The sequence below is a fragment of the Camelina sativa genome, chromosome 5, assembly GCF_000633955.1.
Source record: "Camelina sativa cultivar DH55 chromosome 5, Cs, whole genome shotgun sequence".
In the NCBI taxonomy this organism is placed as follows: domain Eukaryota; kingdom Viridiplantae; phylum Streptophyta; class Magnoliopsida; order Brassicales; family Brassicaceae; genus Camelina; species Camelina sativa.
The window spans coordinates 25,709,060-25,727,901 of record NC_025689.1 but is presented as its reverse complement, the minus strand read 5'-3'; the positions used below and the strand labels follow the sequence as shown (position 1 = coordinate 25,727,901).

Here is an 18,842-nt window from a genome sequence, read left to right as displayed (position 1 = left end):
TCATCTCTGTTTCAGTCTCCGTGAAAATGAGTGACTATATTAGAAAATCTCTCCAAGACCTCGATTTGGGAATCAATGAAGCGCCGGTTCCATTACCACCCCAATTCATTGCTAAGGCGGTTACCGCAAATCGTTTCTCTTTAGTGGTTCAGACCATTAATCTGCGTAAGCAGAATCTGAGGGGCTTAATAGGTCACATGCCACGGGTTTGGGGCTTTGAAGGTTCGGTTGTTGGTTGAGTCTTAGGCCCGGGGACGGCGTTGTTTGTGTTTCAATCTGAAGAACCCCTTAATATGGTTTTGCGTCGAGGTCCTTTGTCCTTCAACGACTGGATGCTTTCTGTCCACCGTTGGCATCCTAACATCACAGATGAAACGCTGAAGATAATCCCCTTTTGGGTTAAGATAAGAGGAATTCCTCTTCTCTACCTCTCTTCTGACATGGCCAGGTATGTTGGTGATCAATTAGGACCTGTTGATACTGTGGACTTTGATGAAAATGCTCATCTGGTGGAATTTGTTTGGGTTAGTATAGACTGGAACATAGATTGTCCTTTACGCTTTCAAAGAAACTTTCAGGTTACTGTAGGCGATAATACCATCATTGAGTATCATTTTGAAGCATGTGGATGTCGAAGGTTTTTACCAACGCTGGGAGGCTGCTGAGGATCAGGCGGTCTTGTGCCAGATCCGCAAGAAAGAGCGTGTGGAGTCCGAAGGTTCCTGCTCTGCAGGTAATAAGATCGACAGAGGCACGGGGGACCGGTACCCCCACAGTTAATATGACGATCATTTCATGGAATTGTCAGGGGCTTGGTTGATCACTTACTCAATCACGACTCCGTGGCATTTTTCATATGTATAAACCTATTCCTAGTAGAAACTCTAAATATATGTAATATGGTGTGTGACTTTGCTTACTCTTTAGGATTCTCTAATGTAATCACTGAACCCCCTCATGGTAGGAGTGGTGGTTTAGCGTTAATGTGGAAAAATAATGTTTTGGTGTCCAAGAACTTTCAGGATGCTCGAATCATTGATGTAAACATTAAGTATTATGGCTTTGATTTTTTACTTGTCCTGTGTTTATGGTCACCCGAATCCAGAGCAGCGACATCATTTGTGGGAATGACTTGAAAACGTTTCCATAAACAGAGATGGTCCTTGGGCTCTAATAGGTGACTTTAACGAAATTATTTCTAATGATGAGACAATTGGTGGTCCTCTGCGTGCTGTGTATACTTTCAGAGATTTCAAACATATGGTTTCTTGTTGCGATTTATCATACTTAAACTTCACCGGTGATAGATTCTCTTGGGTGGGAGAAAGATATTCCCACACGGTCAAATGCTGTTTAGACAGGTCTATGGTAAATTCAGAATGGAATGCAACCTTCCCAAGAGCTAATTCTGAGTTCCTTGATTTTGCTGGTTCTGATCGTAAACCAATCCTAGTTCGACTAGGGATCCTCAACTTAACCAAACAAAAGCCATTTCGATTTGATAAGCGACTGATAGGTGTAGCAAGTTTCAAAAACTATGTTTATGAAGGATGGAATGTCTGCAAGCTACAACAACACCATACAATTGGAGACCAAATAAGCCATTGTCGTTGGTATATGGCCAGATGTAAACGCAAAAATAACTTGAACTCAGCTAAACAGATTGATGTTCTCCAACATCGGTTAAACAGAGCAATGTCTAGTCTTCATAGATATGACATAGATTTAATTCCTCGACTGCGTCAAGACCTTGCCTCGGCTTACAAGAATGAAGAAATATATTGGAAACAAAAGAGCATGAATCTCTGGCTACTAGTTGGAGATCGAAACACAAAAAAAATTCATGCTTGCACAAAAAATAGATTTGCTCAAAACTTCATTCATTCCATCAATGATGAGAAAGGAAACACCTTTAGTGGAGAGACAGCGGTTGGTCGACATGCTGCAGAGTACTTTCAAGCTATGTATACCTCTACTAAACATCAAGTCTCTCCTATGTATTTTGCAGACTTTTGCCCGACACACTCCTGAAATCAATGATGAACTTACAAAGGACTTCACTAATGAAGAAATATTTAAAGATTTAGCGTTGATTGGGGACGATAAGGCTCCAGGTCGCGATGGTCTTACTGCACGATTCTACAAAGAGTGTTGGGATGTTGTGGGAGAAGATGTTACAAAGGAAATCGAGCAATTTTTTCACTCTTCAATAATGAAACCAGGACTAAAAAATACAAATATTTGCATGATCCCAAAGATTACTGAGCCGGTAACACTTTCTGATTGTCGCCCAATAGGCCTGTGCAATGTGATCTATAAGATCATCTCTAAATGCTTGGTCGTCCGTCTGAAGCACCATCTGGATGTTATCATTTCTGACTCCCAAGCGGCATTTATACCCGGACTATTAGTTACAGATAATATCTTGATAGCTCATGAGCTAATGCATTCTCTAAAGGTAAGGAAGCGAGTCTCTCAAACATATATGGCCATAAAAACATATGATCAAGTGGAATGGGATTTTTTAGAGACTACTATGCATCTGTTTTGTTTTTCTTCGACATGGATCAAGTGGGTTATGGCTACGGTCAGATCAGTCGAATATGTAGTATTGATAAATGGGACTCCATTTGGTAAGGTGATTCCGGAACGTGGAATAAGACAAGGCGATCCCCTATCACCTTATCTCTTTATTCTTTGTGCTGATATCCTAAGCTATTTAATTAAATCACAAGTCTTCTCTGGACATTTACAAGGAATTAAAATAGGCAATGGAGTCCCTACTATAACCCACTTATAGTTTGCTGATGACAGTCTGTTTTTCTGTCGAGCAAATAATCGAAATTGTCAAGCCTTAAAGGATGCTTTTGATGTCTATGAATATTATTCAGGACAAAAGATTAATACTTTCAAATCTCTTATCACATTTGGTTCTCGTGTTTATGGACATCGCCAAAATGCTATGAAAATAATCTTGCAAATCTCCAATCTGGGAGGAGGAGGAAAGTACCTTGGTTTACTTGAACAATTCGGTCATAAAAAGAAAGAGATGTTTGATTATATTGTTGCAAACTGGAGTGCCAAATTTCTTTCTCCAGCCGGGAAGGAGGTGTTGTTAAAATCAGTTGCAGCAGCCATGCCGGTTTATGCTATGTCATATTTCAAATTACCCATGGGTCTTATTTCAGAACTAGAAACAATTCTAATGAGATTTTGGTGGAAGAAGAGTGCATCTTCAAGAGGCATTTCGTGGATTGCTTGGAAAAGACTTCAATATTCAAAAAAAGAAGGAGGTTTAGGGTTCCAGGACTTAACGAAATTTAATGATTCTCTCTTAGCTAAACAAGCATGGCGGATTCTTCGTCATCCAAATACATTGTTTGCCAAGGTAATCAAAGCTAGATATTTTCTAGATGTCTCTATCCTTGATGCTACACCCAAAAAATCACAGTCTTTCGGTTGGTCCTCCATCCTTTCCGGTCTAGCTTTGCTTAAAAAAGGAGTGTGATATATTGTTGGAGATGGTTCTACCATACGAGTTAATATGGATAATATTATTGTAGTACCATCCACCTCGTCCTGTTACCTCTATAGACCCTTCTAAACAATGTTTGATATCTGACTTAATCCTTACCAATGGACCTGCTCCCTCTTGGAATATTCAAGCCGTTGAAGACATTATTAGTCCTGCTGATATTCAGAGGCTCACCCGACAATATATCCCTCAATCACGTTAAGTGGATAAATTAGTTTGGCACTATAATAAATCTGGAGAGTACACTGTTAGATTGGAATATTGGTTGGCTACTCATAACCCATTTGATAATGTTCCTGCTCCACTTGTCCCACATGGCTCTATATCTCTGAAAAATCAAATTTGGAAGTTGAAAGTGCTACCTAAAATTAAACATTTCCTTTGGAATATTTTATCCAAATCTGTGGGAACTGCAACAAGATTGGTTACTCGCGGGGTTTCCATTGATAAGGTTTGTCAACGATGCAAGAATTCTGAAGAATCTATAAACCATGCTCTGTTTACATGCCCATCGTCACAATCTGTTTGGAATTTGGCAAATATTCCACTATCTTTTCCCTTCCCTGCAACAGATTCAGAGGCTAATATCTCAACCTTACTGGACATTTACAAAGACAAGTCGTATTCTGAGGAAGTAAAACTACTACCGTTCTAGCTAATATGGAATATCTGGAAATCGCGTAATAACTTTATTTTTAATAACACCTCTGAAGACCCTCAATTCTGCTTCCATCAAGCTAAGGGTGATGTTTCAGAATGGACTCAGACTACAGGTTTCCAAACACAAGATCCTCCTATGAAGATACATCCTCATCATAATTCTTGGGTACGTCCATCGTATTCTTTTATGAATTGCAATTTCGATGCCAGTTACTCTGTAGTCTCCAACAAAACCACAGGAGGATGGGTCATCCGTGATTAATTAGGTATTGAGTCTTCATGGGGTTCGTCCGTTCTCAGAGATGCACAATCTCCATTAGAAGCTGAAGCTGAAGCTTTACTCTTGGCTATGCAACAGACTTTGCAACACGGATTTAATAATGTTTGTTTCGAAGGCGATTGCAAAGTATTGATCGATGCTATAAATGGTTGTTGGATGGATATCTCCATATTTGGCTTACTACAAGATATTCATATCCTTGCAGGCCGTTCAGATCGGTTTCTTTTGCTTTCACATATCGTTCAACTAATGAAGTAGCTCATTTGTTAGCACATTTAGGCTGTCTTAATATAGATTTCTATACTGATTGTACTAATCCACCTATTTTGGTGATGGAACCTTTGTATATTGACAGAATTTATTCTTAATAAAATTATATTTGCCAAAAAAAATTTTAAAAAATATAAACCAATCAAAATTTCAAAATTAACATTTTATTTCAATAAAATTATTTTTAATAAGTAGAGTTCAAAGATTTTATTAAGATTTCAAATTATGATTCTCCTATCATCTTTCTTTTATTTTATTTACAATTTGTTTGGAATTTTCATATAACACTTATGATTAATAAATATGCAGAATTTTTTCTGCATATGTTGTGATTTGAAATTTTTTAAACGAAGATATATTACTCTCTTTTTTTAATGTAAAAGATATATTACTCAATCTATGGTAAAAAATGTTTGTTTTAATTTCCACATTGGAAAATTAAACTTATATAGTTGATAAATTAATAAATTTTATTTGCTCACAATTATAATATCAAAATTACTACTTCATATTTCATAAAATATTGATGCAAATACAACAAACAAACAATATGAAATTGTTATATACATCAAAAAATAAAATACTATAATATTTTAAAATAATTAGTATTAAAAATACATATATAGATTTATAGAATAATTTAAAAAAATATTAAAATAATTTTTTTAAATAAATATGAAAATAATTTTTATTATTATATTATAATTTTTTTTAAAATATTGATCCGTGCTTTAAGCACGGGATATCTCCTAGTATATTTATAAATTAGTATCACAGCAAATGTCTTTCACTTTAATAACACATATCTCCTTCATACAATACATGTCTTTAGGCCGTAAAACTTGTTCACCATTTGTCATCAATCCTTTGTATTTGTCTGTATCTTTTTAAATGGAGTATGATTCGTAATATTCACTTCTCCATTATAAATAGGGGTTATGTATAAGAGATTTGTAGAAGAATAGAAACATAAGAACAAAAAGTCTTTCATGTAGCCCAAATTGTTACAAATCAATGAAAGTATGTAGATGGAGCCCACATTTTTTTATTTTTGTTATATTTTGGTTTAAATTAACCGAATTAGAAAAACAATCGGTTAATTTTGGAAGTAAATTAAATGTCTATAACCGAACCAAAAAACTTGAGATTTACATTGACCCGAATTGAATTTTTATTTGGCTCAATTTGGCAGAATTTTAAATAATCGAATAACCTAGAAAACCGAATAAACTGAACCGTTTAAACCGACCAACCTAGTTTTTCTCTCTTCTCCCTTGATTCTTCTCATAATTCGCAACTTGTTATCTCTTAGATGAAAAAAAGGTAGAATTTTCATCTTGTACAAATAAAATGTTGTATTTCTTAAAATTTGTTAAAAGAAAGGTTAAGAATCTTTTTTTTTTGTCAAACCAAAAGGAAAAAAAAAAAAGAATTTTGAGCGAAATAGTGTCATTATTAAATATATATATATATTTGAAATAAATTTGAAATAATATAAGAAAAAGATTCATAACTAAGAGAATTGAGTTCAACAAAGAAAGAGAAAAACTATAAATCAAGCAAAACAAGTATTGATAAATCTCCTGAACCCCAAACCTCTTGATGTGGAAGCATTAATCAACCACGGGATCAAGTGGCCTTCCACCATTTTGTTAATTTGTTTCAACTAAAATCCAAATTATTATTAAAAATAAAAATCTCGGTATATGACTAATGATGAGTAAACCGGTAAATGATAAAGAGTGTTAGTAGAAACTAAAATGTTCACAAACAAGTCAGTCACCACAGATTCTGAATTGTGATCCTAAAAACCTCTGAAAACGTTCCGGCGGGAAGATAGAAAAAAAGGGGATTTAGGGTTTTACTCCACAAAATAGCGAATCCAATCTCCATGGATGGAGAAGCTTCGAGCAGCCGCCGTAAGAGACAACGAGCTCCCGCCGTTGCTGAAGAAGAAGCCGAGAATGGTGGAGGAGGAGATGAGGTGACACGATCTGGGACAATGTTCGAGCTAGATCTCCTCGATTGTCCCATTTGTTGTTACGCACTCACGATTCCTATCTTTCAGGTCTTGTTTCTTACTTCATCCCACTGTTACTTCCTTCTTCTGGATTTGATAATTGTATTGTGATTTAGGGTTTATGGATGATGATTTTGGTGATAAATGTTGCATATGTGTGAGATTAGAGGCCTTAATAGATGTTAATCTGATTACAGTCACTGAATTGTGGGTTACTAGTGTATATATATGACTGTTCCTTCCCAGTTTTAGTTTTGTATTATAGTTTCATTGACATGTGAGTTTTGCTTTCGCTTTCTCAGTGTGACAATGGACATATAGCTTGTTCGTCTTGTTGTACTAAAGTGAGGAACAAATGCCCTTCTTGCACTTTACCCATTGGTAACTTTCGATCGAGAATAATGGAGAGAGTTGTTGAAGCTGTCATTGTGCCATGCCCAAACGCCAGACTTGGTTGTACTGAGAAGTTCTCCTATGGGAAAGAGTTAGCCCATGAGAAGATATGCAGGTTCGCTCTGTGCTACTGTCCTATACCAGACTGTGACTACAGTGGCGTGTACAAGGATCTCTATAGTCACTACTATGCTAACCACGACGACGAACACTCATGGAATAAATTCGTGTGTGGCCGTTCCTCTGGCGCATGGCTGCTCATAAGTGATAAGATTCTTGTTCTTCAGGAATCTGCAGATGGTCCCTTGGTTGTGCTTCAGTGTTTTAAGGAGCCGCAAGGATTTTACGTGACTGTGAGTTGTATAGCACCTTCTGCTCCAGGAGTTGGTGAGTTCTCCTATCATCTCTCCTACAAGTCTGGAGGTAAAACTATGACGTTTGAACTGGAGGAGATGGAAAGGATTCAGAAAGTGAGCTATCGAACTCCTGAGAAGGACTTTATGTTGGTCCCTTACTATTTCCAGGAGCAGGGGATTCGTTTGAAAATGAATATTTGCATCCGCCGGCTACAAAACAATGAAGAAGAAGAAGAAGAAGAAGAAGAAGAAGAAGAAGAAGAAGAAGAAGATGATGATGAAGAAGATGCTGATGAAGAAGAGTAATAATCATCATATCATATCCATTGTAGGTCCTTTTGTTCATAACTTCATTTACCCTTCTGATGTATTGCTGCAGCTACTTTAGTTTGTCATCTATGCACTCTAAACGAATAAGTTTCATGACTCGTTGTTTTACTTAATGCTGATTTTTCTCCAACAATCTGTTATACTACTTACCTGTCTGTTTGTTCTTTGATTCTAGTCGATGTTTTAGAATTGGAATCTTTGACTACGTATGTTCCTATTGGGATGGATTACTCAATCATATTCTTACTCTACCGTATCCGAATGTTGTCATCATTTTTGTTTGAGTTATGTTCTATGTGGTGGGGTTGTTATGGACCTATGGTTTTTAAGTGTTTCTGTAGGACAAGGTTTGATTCCTCTAACTTGTTTCTGGTAACATTCACATTTGATGAGATTGTGTTTGCTAGTCTGAGAAAATTAAACATCAGAAAGGATCCAAGAAGATGATATCTGTTGGAATTGGTTCTGCTTTCTCTACCTCTATGTTTCATTCGATTTTTTGCCTAATCTTATCAGCATTTTCTCAGTTGTGCTGTTCTCTTTTCCATTTCTGGATATTTCTTTCATTTAGCTCAGATGTCAATGTATGATCAATAGCTTCTTGCACTACTTTCTTCTCTGTTTCTTCATCCCTTTTGATATGCATAATGCATTGATCTACGAACAGACTATTTTCCGAGAACTATACAGGGCTTTATCTCATTCCGCAAGAATCATTACCCCGCTTTTAAAAACTAACTCGGTTTTGTAGTTTCAGTGTATGGTTAGATGTTACAATAATCTGCATAATGTGTTTTGCTGATGATCCATGAATTTGAGGATCACTGCATTTTGATAATTGAGATTCGGTTTCAGTTATACTCATTGCTATAAAAGTTAGGAGCCACAACTATTGTACTCTGCTAATGAGGTTATCAGTATGGTCCAGTCCAAGTATATCTTGTCTCTTTCGACTTGCATCTATTGTACTCTAGCATTAAGATAAAAGGGAGACTTCAATAAACTGGTCATATTTGCATAGCTCAAGCTCTTTTAGCTATTACTTGAGCAATCAAGAGTTGTCTACTAACATCAGCATGATTAATTTGGTATGGCACATTTTCTGTCGTAAGCCTTGCTCGTTTTATGAATCTTCCTCAATTTCATTGGCAGTCAAATAGTATTACTTCTTTTTTTTCTTTTGACTAAACGCAAAAATTAAAAATACATCACGGATCAAACTTATGGACACTGTAAACACAGAAGAGAAAACTATAGTAACAAAAAATACTTTGTTTTTCTATTGCACAAAAAAAATGGAACTAAGCTTTCAACTAATATATTTTAAATTTCTAAATTTAAAAAATATAATTAACTAACGTATTTTTAAGGGAGATTTGCATTGAGACACACTTTCTATGAAAGTATGTTCATTTGACACACTTTTTGTCCATGGGACACTTTTTGCCAATTTCACATAATTTTTAGACTATTTTAACCTTCAATCATATAAGTTGAGTTATAAACTTCATCACATTTTTTTTTTCTATTCTTCACTTTTTTTCTCATATTCTTTTTGTAATCACTTTATTTAATTATTATGACATATTTTTTTGATTTTGTTTTTATCATTCATTATAATTTTATTTTTTCGACATTTTGAGATCCATTTTACTATATTTAAAATGAATAATTATAATACATATTATCCAATTATAGTTGAATATTTGTTGATTGTTATGTGGATGCTAAAAATTTCTTATTATGTGGATACTATACTTATTCTAAACTCAAGTCCACATGGACGATGAGTTATACACGTCCACTAAAAACTATTTTATGTTTTGGTGAAGTAGTCATTGTTAACTATCATAATATGTTAACCTCATCATATCCCCAAAAAACCTAAGCATGAAACCGTTCATCATATCATATCCTAAACTCTAAACCAAAAACTTCTATCTCTAATGGTATCCATTATGTATTGTATATGTGGACAACATTTTTTACAAAATTGGTGTCCATTAATTTGTATGGAGCAGATTGTATTTGTATCTTAAAAACTATGTTTATATAATGAAAATTTGATGTCATCATGTGGATGAGGTGCTATGGATACTGATTAGTTATACATTATCTATTTATATTTGAATAATTGCTCGCTATTATGTGGATGGTTAACATATGTAGACGAATACTTACTTTTGGATGATTAGAGAAAATATATGATTACCTAATTATCCAATTATAGTTGAATATTATTTGTTAATTGTTATGTGGATGCTAAAAATGTCTTATTATGTGGATACATATTTGTGGATACTAATGTCTTATTTGGGGATACTTATGTGGATACTTATTCTAAAATCAAATCCACATGGATGATGAGTTATACACATCCACTAAAAACTACGTACTTGTGTTTTGGTGAAACAATCATTGTTAACTATCAAACAATTTTGACCTCATCATATCTCCTAAAAAACTAAGCATGAGACCGTTCATTATATCCTATCCTAAACCCTAAATCCTAAACCTCTAAACCCTAAACCCTAAACCCTAAACCCTAAACTCTAAACCCTAAACCCTAAACCCTAAACCCTAAACCCTAAACCCTAAATCCTAAACTCTAACACCTAAATCCTAAACTTTAGACCTTAACCTTAGATCATAAACCATAATCATAACTTTAATTTCATAGAAACTTTAACAAATGTAGTCAAATATGAAGATCTTTTACTATAAAACATGAAATTGACCTACCCCAACCTGTAAACCCTAAACCTTAAATTAGGGCAAATTTTTTACTTCTTGCATTACATTCTTTATAAATTTCCAAATTCATTGATGTTGTTCGCCATAGAAAAAAAAACATATGAATACCTAATTAGTTAAACAACTTGTGGCTTAGTAAAGTAGTCATGGTAAACTATCAAACGATTTTAATCTTTCATGTCCATAAAATCAAGTCCACGTGGACGCTAAATTATACACGTCCACTAAAAACTACATGTCCATAAAATCAAGCCCACGTGGACGCTAAATTATACACGTCCACTAAAAACTACTTGTGTTTTGGTGAATTAGTCATTGTTAATTACTAAACAATTTTAACCTCATCATATACCCTAAAAACCTAAGCATGAAATCGTTCATTATATCCTATACTAAACTCTAAACCCTAAATCTCTAAGCCCTAAACCCTAAACCCTAAATCTTAAATTTTAGATCATAAATTTAATCTCATAGTAATTGTAACAAATGTAGCCAAATCTGAAGATTTTTTACTAGAAAACATAAAACTGATGATCAATAACATATGAAAAAGATTTGATGGATGATATTATATATATTGAACATGAAACTAAATAATCATAAACATATAAGCATCTAGATTTGATTTTGTAGATGATAAATATATCAAAATGCAAAATTTTAAAAAGATATAAATGTGGCTAAGGAATATATATATTGTTATCCACTACTCAAGATTATTCAAACATTCTTAGTAATTCAAAAAAAAAAAAAAGATTATTCAAACACATATATCAAAGAAAGGGAGTAAAATAAACAACTAACATAAAAGTTATTTGGAAATAGAGAGAGAGTTAGAGAAGGTGAGAAAGAAAGATAAAGGAAAGAAAATAGAGTAAAAATAAAAAATAAAAGAAAGATGTGTGTTAAGAAGTAATGTGTTTGGAAAAATAAAGTTAGAGGGTAAGAAAGTAAAATACTATAAGAAAAGTGTGTAGTGGTCTAAAAGTGTGTTAGAATGCAATTTTTTTATAGAAAAATGTGTTAGAATGCAAATATTCATATTTTTAATAGGTTGTTACTCCTTCAATTTTTATCAATCACATCATTTAAAAACAAAAAAAAAACTCTTTTATGTTAATTAAAAAAATGAAAAGAAAATGTTTTAAAAAATCTTATAATTATATAATTTAATTCATTCCATTGTTTAACAATCAATTTATTAATTTGTTTCAATTAAAATCCAAAATTATTTTTTTCCTTTAAAAAAAAACAACCTCGATATGAGTAAACGGTACATGATAAAAGAGTAAAAAAAAAAACAAAATATCCTCCACCACAGATTCTGATCCAAAACTCTGAAAAAAACGTTTCGGCGGGAAGATAGAAAGGCGAACTAGGGTTTACATAGAGTAGCGAAGCATAGAGTTAATTCCAATAGCTATGGCCGGAGAAGCATCGAGCAGCCGCCAAAAGAGGCAACGACTTGTAGAAGAAGAAGGCGAGAATGGTGGAGGTGATGCGGCGGTGGCAAGATCTGGGACATTGGTGGACCTAGATCTTTTCTATTGTCCCGTTTGCTCTGACTCACTCACGATTCCTATCTTTCGGGTATTTTTTTTCTTACTTCTACCTTCTCCTTTTTCAACCATTTTAAACCCTAGCTCCTGCTATAGTGCTCTGTTAGGATAAATCTAATTTAGTTAGAAATTTATTCCTTAAATGTTAATTTGTTTTTCCCATTAGATTGAAATAGCAAACTTAGATGATGATAGTGAAATTATCTGTTTAGATTTGTATAACCTTACTATATATATATCTGTTTAGATTTTTATAAGCTTACTATATATATCTGTCAAGATTTGTATAAGCTTACTGTATATATTTAACCAACTGTCTGGTTTTGAAACTCAGTGTGACAATGGCCACATAGCATGTTCTTCGTGTTGTACTAAAATGAAAAACGTATGCCCTGATTGTGGGGATTCCATTGGTGACTTCCGATGCCTGATAATGGAAAAAATCTTGGAAGCCTTCGATGTTGGTAGAGGGTTCCTGTTCGACCTACATCTTCTCGATTGTCCTGTTTGCTCTAACGCACTCACTGCTCCTATCTTTGAGGTATTGTCTTCCTATTTCCACGACTGTTCTCCTTATATTCGCATGTTGATTGAAAAGTGATTATGGTTTATGTTTATGGATGATTTTGAGTTATTATGTTTAATAATAACTAACTGTGTGGTTTTTAATCTCAGTGTGACAGCGGACATATTGCATGTTCGTCGTGCTGTAAGAAACAGAGGTATAAATGCACTGCTTGTAGTTTACCGATCGGTAACTACCGATGCCGAATAATGGAGAGGCTTGTCGAGGCAATCTTTATCCCATGCCCGAACGCCAAACATGGTTGTCGTGAGATGTTCTATTACGGAAAAAAATTAGTCCATCAGAAAGAATGCATTTTCGCTCCGTGCTATTGTCCTGCATTAGGCTGCAACTACAGCGGCTTGTACAAGGATCTGTATAGCCACTACGAAACTAACCACAAGTGTGGCAAAAAACATTTCAGAAGTCGCCATGACGCTGACGCATGGGTACACGTCGATGATAAGATTCTTGTCCTTCAGGAATATCGAGATGGTCCATTGGTTGTGATTCAGTGTTTCCAGAAGCCAGAAGGAGTGTCTGTGACTGTGAACTGTATAGCACCTTCTGCTCCAGGAGTTGGGGAGTTCTCTTTTCTACTCTCCTACTCGCGTGAAGGTGAATATTGGGCACTTGGATCAGATAAGATGAATAGGATTCATAAAGTGAGCTTCCAAGCTCCTGAGAAGTACTTCATAACAGTTCCCATGTCTGATTTTAAGATGAAGATTCGTATCAACCGGATAACCGAAGAGATAGAAAATGAAGTCTAAGAGTAATTATCATATCAGATCCTTTGTAGGTCGTTTTGTTCATATGTCACTTGCCTGCTAATGAGAATGCATTTCTCATGTTTTTGTTTTGTAGCTACAATAATCTATGTACTCTAAACCGAATATTCGTATGGTTTATCGTGTTACTAAATGACGTTTGTTTCTCCATCCATCGATTATAATTTTGATATGTGTGTTCTTTGAACCTTGTCTATATATAGTTTGATATGTGGTTACTTCATATACTGTATGTCTATTTTTGTTAGTGTTTATTACTACTCCGTCTCCTAGACTCCTCTCTTCTGCAATTTCCAACTAGATTGAGTTCAGACGGCTTTAGCTTCACGCACACGTGTGATTGCTAATCCAGGCTATTGTTCATGTCCACCATGTACCCTGTTGCATTGAAGTTAGCTCATATGGTTCATTGATGTCCGAAAAGGATTCTAGATGATACATGTGTTGGTATTTGTTTTGTTCAATTCGATTTGGTCTACTTTATCAACATTTTCTCAGCTGTGTTGTTGTCTTTTCAATCTCTAGAAATTTCAGTTAGCTCTGATGTCAAGGCAAAGCCAAGTAAGAAGAAGCTCCCCAGGTCTTGGAGGACACTATAAATTCCAATCCGTGATGCATAATGTTTTTGTTAGATTTACGATACCGTAAGCTCCACGAACACACAATTACAACTAACTGATAAGAAGAGAGAGAGACTAGCACATCACTAGCTCAGCTCCTAACACACCATAAGAGAGAGACTAGCACATCACTAACTCACCTCTCCAAACACAAGCACATCGCTTGACCAACATTCACAATACTCGACATAATGAGGAAGAAGAGCTTCAAAGCTCTTTTAAGCTGATCCCGCCAAGCCTCCTCCACAATCAGAGTCTTTTCTCTCTTCTTTATCACTATCCACGTCATCCTCTTCTTCACTTACTTCCTTATGAAGAATCGTATCAGTTTTTGGCTTTTTGAAGAATAAATTTACTCATTGCTTATAAAGTCAGGGGCCAAACTATATGTACTCTGCTAGTGAGATTATTATTCCTGGTCTGAAATATCTTTTCAGTGTGGACTAGATTAAACTGGTAATATTGGCATAGCCAAAGTTGTTCCCAGCAATTGAAGTGATGGCAACGTTTGGTGATAGACGTAAGATGGCAATACAGTACTTCTAGTTCTAGTATATGAGTATGAATAGAAAACATCAACATGAAAAGAAGTAAGGGAAGCTTCAGACACAACTTTGTCCAGTCTTGTCATTTTGTATCATTAACCGCAAAAGCTGCAGATGCACATGACATAAGAGGTTTTGTCTTTGAACCTTTGATCTTATGCACCCGTTTTGTAGCGTTGCAGTTTTGGAATATTCAATATGTACACTGATTGTAACAACCTGAAAATATCGCACTACAAATAAATAAGTAAAAGACCTACACGACTTTCATAGAAGATAGAACAGAGAGGAGCATTCGCTGTGTGTTTGTAAAAACAGAGCACTGGCTCTGTATTTCTTGTCTACCTAATTAACTAAACTTTTAGTGCGGAGAGGTTGTGATTGTTTTTTGTGCATATTAGGAGGATCCACAAAAGATAGAGCAAGTAAGAACGAATCAAATCAACAATGGTGTTGATAAGTGACTTTGTTGAAAATAAGCTTACTTGCGGATTTCCAGGAGCGTCTCAAGGCTGTTAACGCATCCTTGGCCAGAGAGGAGGAGTGCTGCGACAGCCTTGTGTTAAATGTTGAAAACTTTTTTCTTTTCTTTTCTGTTTGAGGGATTTAGTCTGAGTTCTGTGCCATTTTTTATTTACACGTTCTCATGAAAAGGAATCTATTTTGTAAACAACATGGGATTAGTGATCATCATCATCATCCTAGAGTGCAACATCTTCTATAAAACCTTAAATAAAGACCAAAAATCTTCTAGACCCACGTGAAGAAGGTCCTCCACCCTCTTTTTTTTTAAGTTTGTGACCTCAATAGTTAAAAATTAAGAGATACTAATCAAATAGAAATATTAAATTAATTATCAACTGTATACCTTCTGGAAAAAAATATTATTTTTACTCTTGTTAAGTTTATCAATTATGGGAGAATATATCTGAAGTATTAATATTTGTAACTCTGTAATTTTTTTTACTACAGAAAATAATAATTTCTTGTCTATAATTCTCTTACAAACACTACAAGAAAAGTCCAAGAAAAGTCCACATTGATAGCAGTAGATTATAGCTCATTTTCTCCAACTGCTATGAAAAATATACTTTTTTTTTTAATTACCATATAATAGCACTAGAAAAACGCTAAGATAAAAATTCATTAAACGAGAACCTAAAATCGTTTATTCCGCCAATACTTAGCTGAAAATTTTCGTTTAAGCGCATTTCAGATCCAATTTTTGTTTTTGTGTCAAGAACCAAAAAATTTAAGTGCCACGTTTACAGCAAAAATAAAACATTATCCCTTCTCTGTACGAGGAGACGAACAAAACTTCTAGAAAATTTTTCTTGCCCCAAATTGAAATCTAGGTCTTTTTGAGTCCACCATAGACTCCACCGTGAAGCTCGTCGGTGGCCTCATTTCGCGTCCATTCCGATGTCATATCTCGGCGAAAAAGTGATTAACACGAAGAGATCGAGAGCTTTTGATTCTCGTTGCTGATACCGGCGACAAAGACGATGGTTCTTCTTTCGAAGCCTTCTTCTTCTTCCTCTGCTTCTTCTCTCTTCTGTCTCGCTGAAACTTGATTCGAAACCCGTTCTGAAACTTGATTCGAAACCCGATCTAAACTCGATCCCAATTTGTTTGTCACATCTTTCACTCTCGATCCCTCTCAGTTTACAATCTCTTCTGAACTCGTCAAGGTTTCCCTTCTTCTCAATCATATTTTGCAAAGTAGTAGCTCGATCTCTCTCCGTCGGGTCGTCGCACGGTTTCAGATCCAATTTGCTTTTGATTTTCATGTTCGATTATTTGCCTATCACTTATCAGTCTTGCTATTGTAAGAACTCTTGTTGATTAGAAGTGATGACATGCCTTTTAGATTCTGTATGGAGTTGTAAGATGATATATTTCATGAGTACAATATCTATTGAAAGTGACTTGTATCTTGTTGCTCATGTTTCTTCTTTGAACCTCTGATTTTGGNCTGTGAAGCAGGGTGATACATTCAACAATTCTCATTTCACAGACTCAAGGAACAAATCTCGGTGATTCTTCTTCTTTTCCTGTTGAGAAAATTAATCGCCAAATTATGTGAAGCTTTGTTATATGTATTCTTGATGGTGAAAAACTGATAATGTAAGCCATGGCTTAAACCGTGAGTCTAGCTTTGCTGATTGAGAATTTTCTGGATTTTGTGGTTTCTCTATTCATTATTGTTTTTGATTTTAGTCAATGATTCCGAGTTACTATCCAAAATTTGGCAACATAAGTTTACTGAGCCAATGAGATGGCAATGGCTATGATATATGTTGTAGTTTCTAAAATTTGTGAAAGTTGCTGTCTGCTGACTCTTGGAATTGAGAGTTCCAGTTCTAGATTAGATTGAGGTCTTGTGATTGTTAACTGCAGGACAAGAAGTCGAGTACAAGAAGTCGAGTATAGACTTGGGATCATTGCTACAGGTTATACGTTCTGATCTCTAGTTTTTCTAACAATTTATGTCTTTGATTATGCCTTGTTGATTTAAGCTCTTTGTATAATATTTTGACTGGATGCTTTTCTTATAATATTGTCATTGGCATTCACTAGCCCTGTTTTCATCCGATGGATCTGTGATAGCATGGATTGAAATCTTGAAGCTTTGTTATGGTCTAGGACTAGGTTTCGAAACAAGAAAAAGGCTTCGGCATGGTGATAGCTCTATGCAACATCATTTGCCAGCCTTCGTGAGTGTCTCTTAGAGTTTACGGAATTTCCAACTTAGCACATTTAGTTTTGGATTTTAACGGCTTTTATCTACTGATTTTGAAGCAGGAACACCAGAAAGAGAGTGAGTTCCTTTAGCAAAGAACAAGAAACATATAAATTAAGGAACTACACGAGAAGTAAGTGTCAAATTTCGCCTCATCTACACAACAATGTACATATTTGTTGTAGTGAAACAAAGAAAGCTTTTATAAACTTTAGCAACATTTCTACCAGTTTTTCCACTTTTTCCAAATTATTTTCTAAAAGTCGAATTAGTAAAAAGTAAAAAACCTTTTCTGAAAAAATTTCAAAGTACCACTAGCATACAGTATTTGGTAATTCCCTAGGTGATAATAACACTCCTTCACCCAAGTATAGATTAGATTCCCAATATCACACAACTGTCATTTGTTGAGGCAGTCATTGTCCCATCTGTCATTTGTAATTGTGTTAATTGTGTCAATAGCATACAGTTTAAAAATCTATATATAATAGCAAACCCACTTTTTTGTGTTAATTTTTAATCCAACGGATGAGATTAGTTCCAGTTTTAATCCAACGGTTTAAAATTATTAATCGTGTCTTTTCGTCGCACCCCCATCTTTCAAAAGTCACACCTCTTAGTCTTTGCATCTCTTTGTTGTACCTCCTGGTTTCAAAAATCACATCCATTAATTTTTACACCTTTTAAATCACACCTCTTAGTCTTTGCATCTCTTTGTTGTACCTCCTGGTTTCAAAAATCACATCCATTAATTTTTACACCTTTTAAATCACACCTCTTAGTCTTTGCATCTCTTTGTTGTACCTCCTGGTTTCAAAAATCACATCCATTAATTTTTACACCTTTTAAATCACACCTCTTAGTCTTTGCATCTCTTTGTTGTACCTCCTGGTTTCAAAAATCACATCCATTAATTTTTACACCTTTTAAATCACACCTCTTAGTCTTTGCATCTCTTTGTTGTACCTCCTGGTTTCAAAAATCACATCCATTAATTTTTACACCTTTTAAATCACACCTCTTAGTCTTTGCATCTCTTTGTTGTACCTCCTGGTTTCAAAAATCACATCCATTAATTTTTACACCTTTTAAATCACACCTCTTAGTCTTTGCATCTCTTTGTTGTACCTCCTGGTTTCAAAAATCACATCCATTAATTTTTACACCTTTTAAATCACACCTCTTAGTCTTTGCATCTCTTTGTTGTACCTCCTGGTTTCAAAAATCACATCCATTAATTTTTACACCTTTTAAATCACACCTCCTTAGTCTTTGCATCTCTTTGTTATACCTCTATATATAATAGCAAACCCACGTTTTTGTGTCAATTTTTAATCCAACGGATGAGATTAGTTCCAGTTTTAATCCAACGGTTTAAAATTATTAATCGTGTCTTTTCGTCGCACCCCCATCTTTCAAAA

At 34.8% G+C, this 18,842-nt stretch overlaps 2 protein-coding genes across 2 annotated transcripts; both read left to right on the top strand.

Annotated features, from left to right (window-relative positions):
• Positions 6,501-7,991, top strand: LOC104787582 (E3 ubiquitin-protein ligase SINA-like 2). The gene is made up of 2 exons (XM_010513190.2): positions 6,501-6,813; positions 7,068-7,991. Exons 1-2 carry the CDS (start codon positions 6,637-6,639, stop codon positions 7,818-7,820), a joined length of 930 nt encoding a protein of 309 aa, XP_010511492.1. The 5' UTR covers positions 6,501-6,636; the 3' UTR covers positions 7,821-7,991.
• On the top strand, positions 11,927-13,685 carry LOC104787581 (E3 ubiquitin-protein ligase SINA-like 2). The gene is made up of 3 exons (XM_010513189.2): positions 11,927-12,188; positions 12,492-12,698; positions 12,833-13,685. The coding sequence occupies exons 1-3, from the start codon at positions 12,021-12,023 to the stop codon at positions 13,493-13,495; spliced, it is 1,038 nt and encodes a 345-aa protein (XP_010511491.1). The 5' UTR covers positions 11,927-12,020; the 3' UTR covers positions 13,496-13,685.

Coding starts and splice junctions, on each gene's coding strand:
- LOC104787581 (XM_010513189.2), top strand. CDS start 12,021: ATGGCCGGAGAAGCATCGAGCAGCCGCCAAAAGAGGCAACGACTTGTA. Junction 12,189..12,491: donor TCACGATTCCTATCTTTCGG/GTATTTTTTTTC, acceptor TTTGAAACTCAG/TGTGACAATGGCCACATAGC. Junction 12,699..12,832: donor TCACTGCTCCTATCTTTGAG/GTATTGTCTTCC, acceptor TTTTAATCTCAG/TGTGACAGCGGACATATTGC.
- LOC104787582 (XM_010513190.2), top strand. CDS start 6,637: ATGGATGGAGAAGCTTCGAGCAGCCGCCGTAAGAGACAACGAGCTCCC. Junction 6,814..7,067: donor TCACGATTCCTATCTTTCAG/GTCTTGTTTCTT, acceptor TCGCTTTCTCAG/TGTGACAATGGACATATAGC.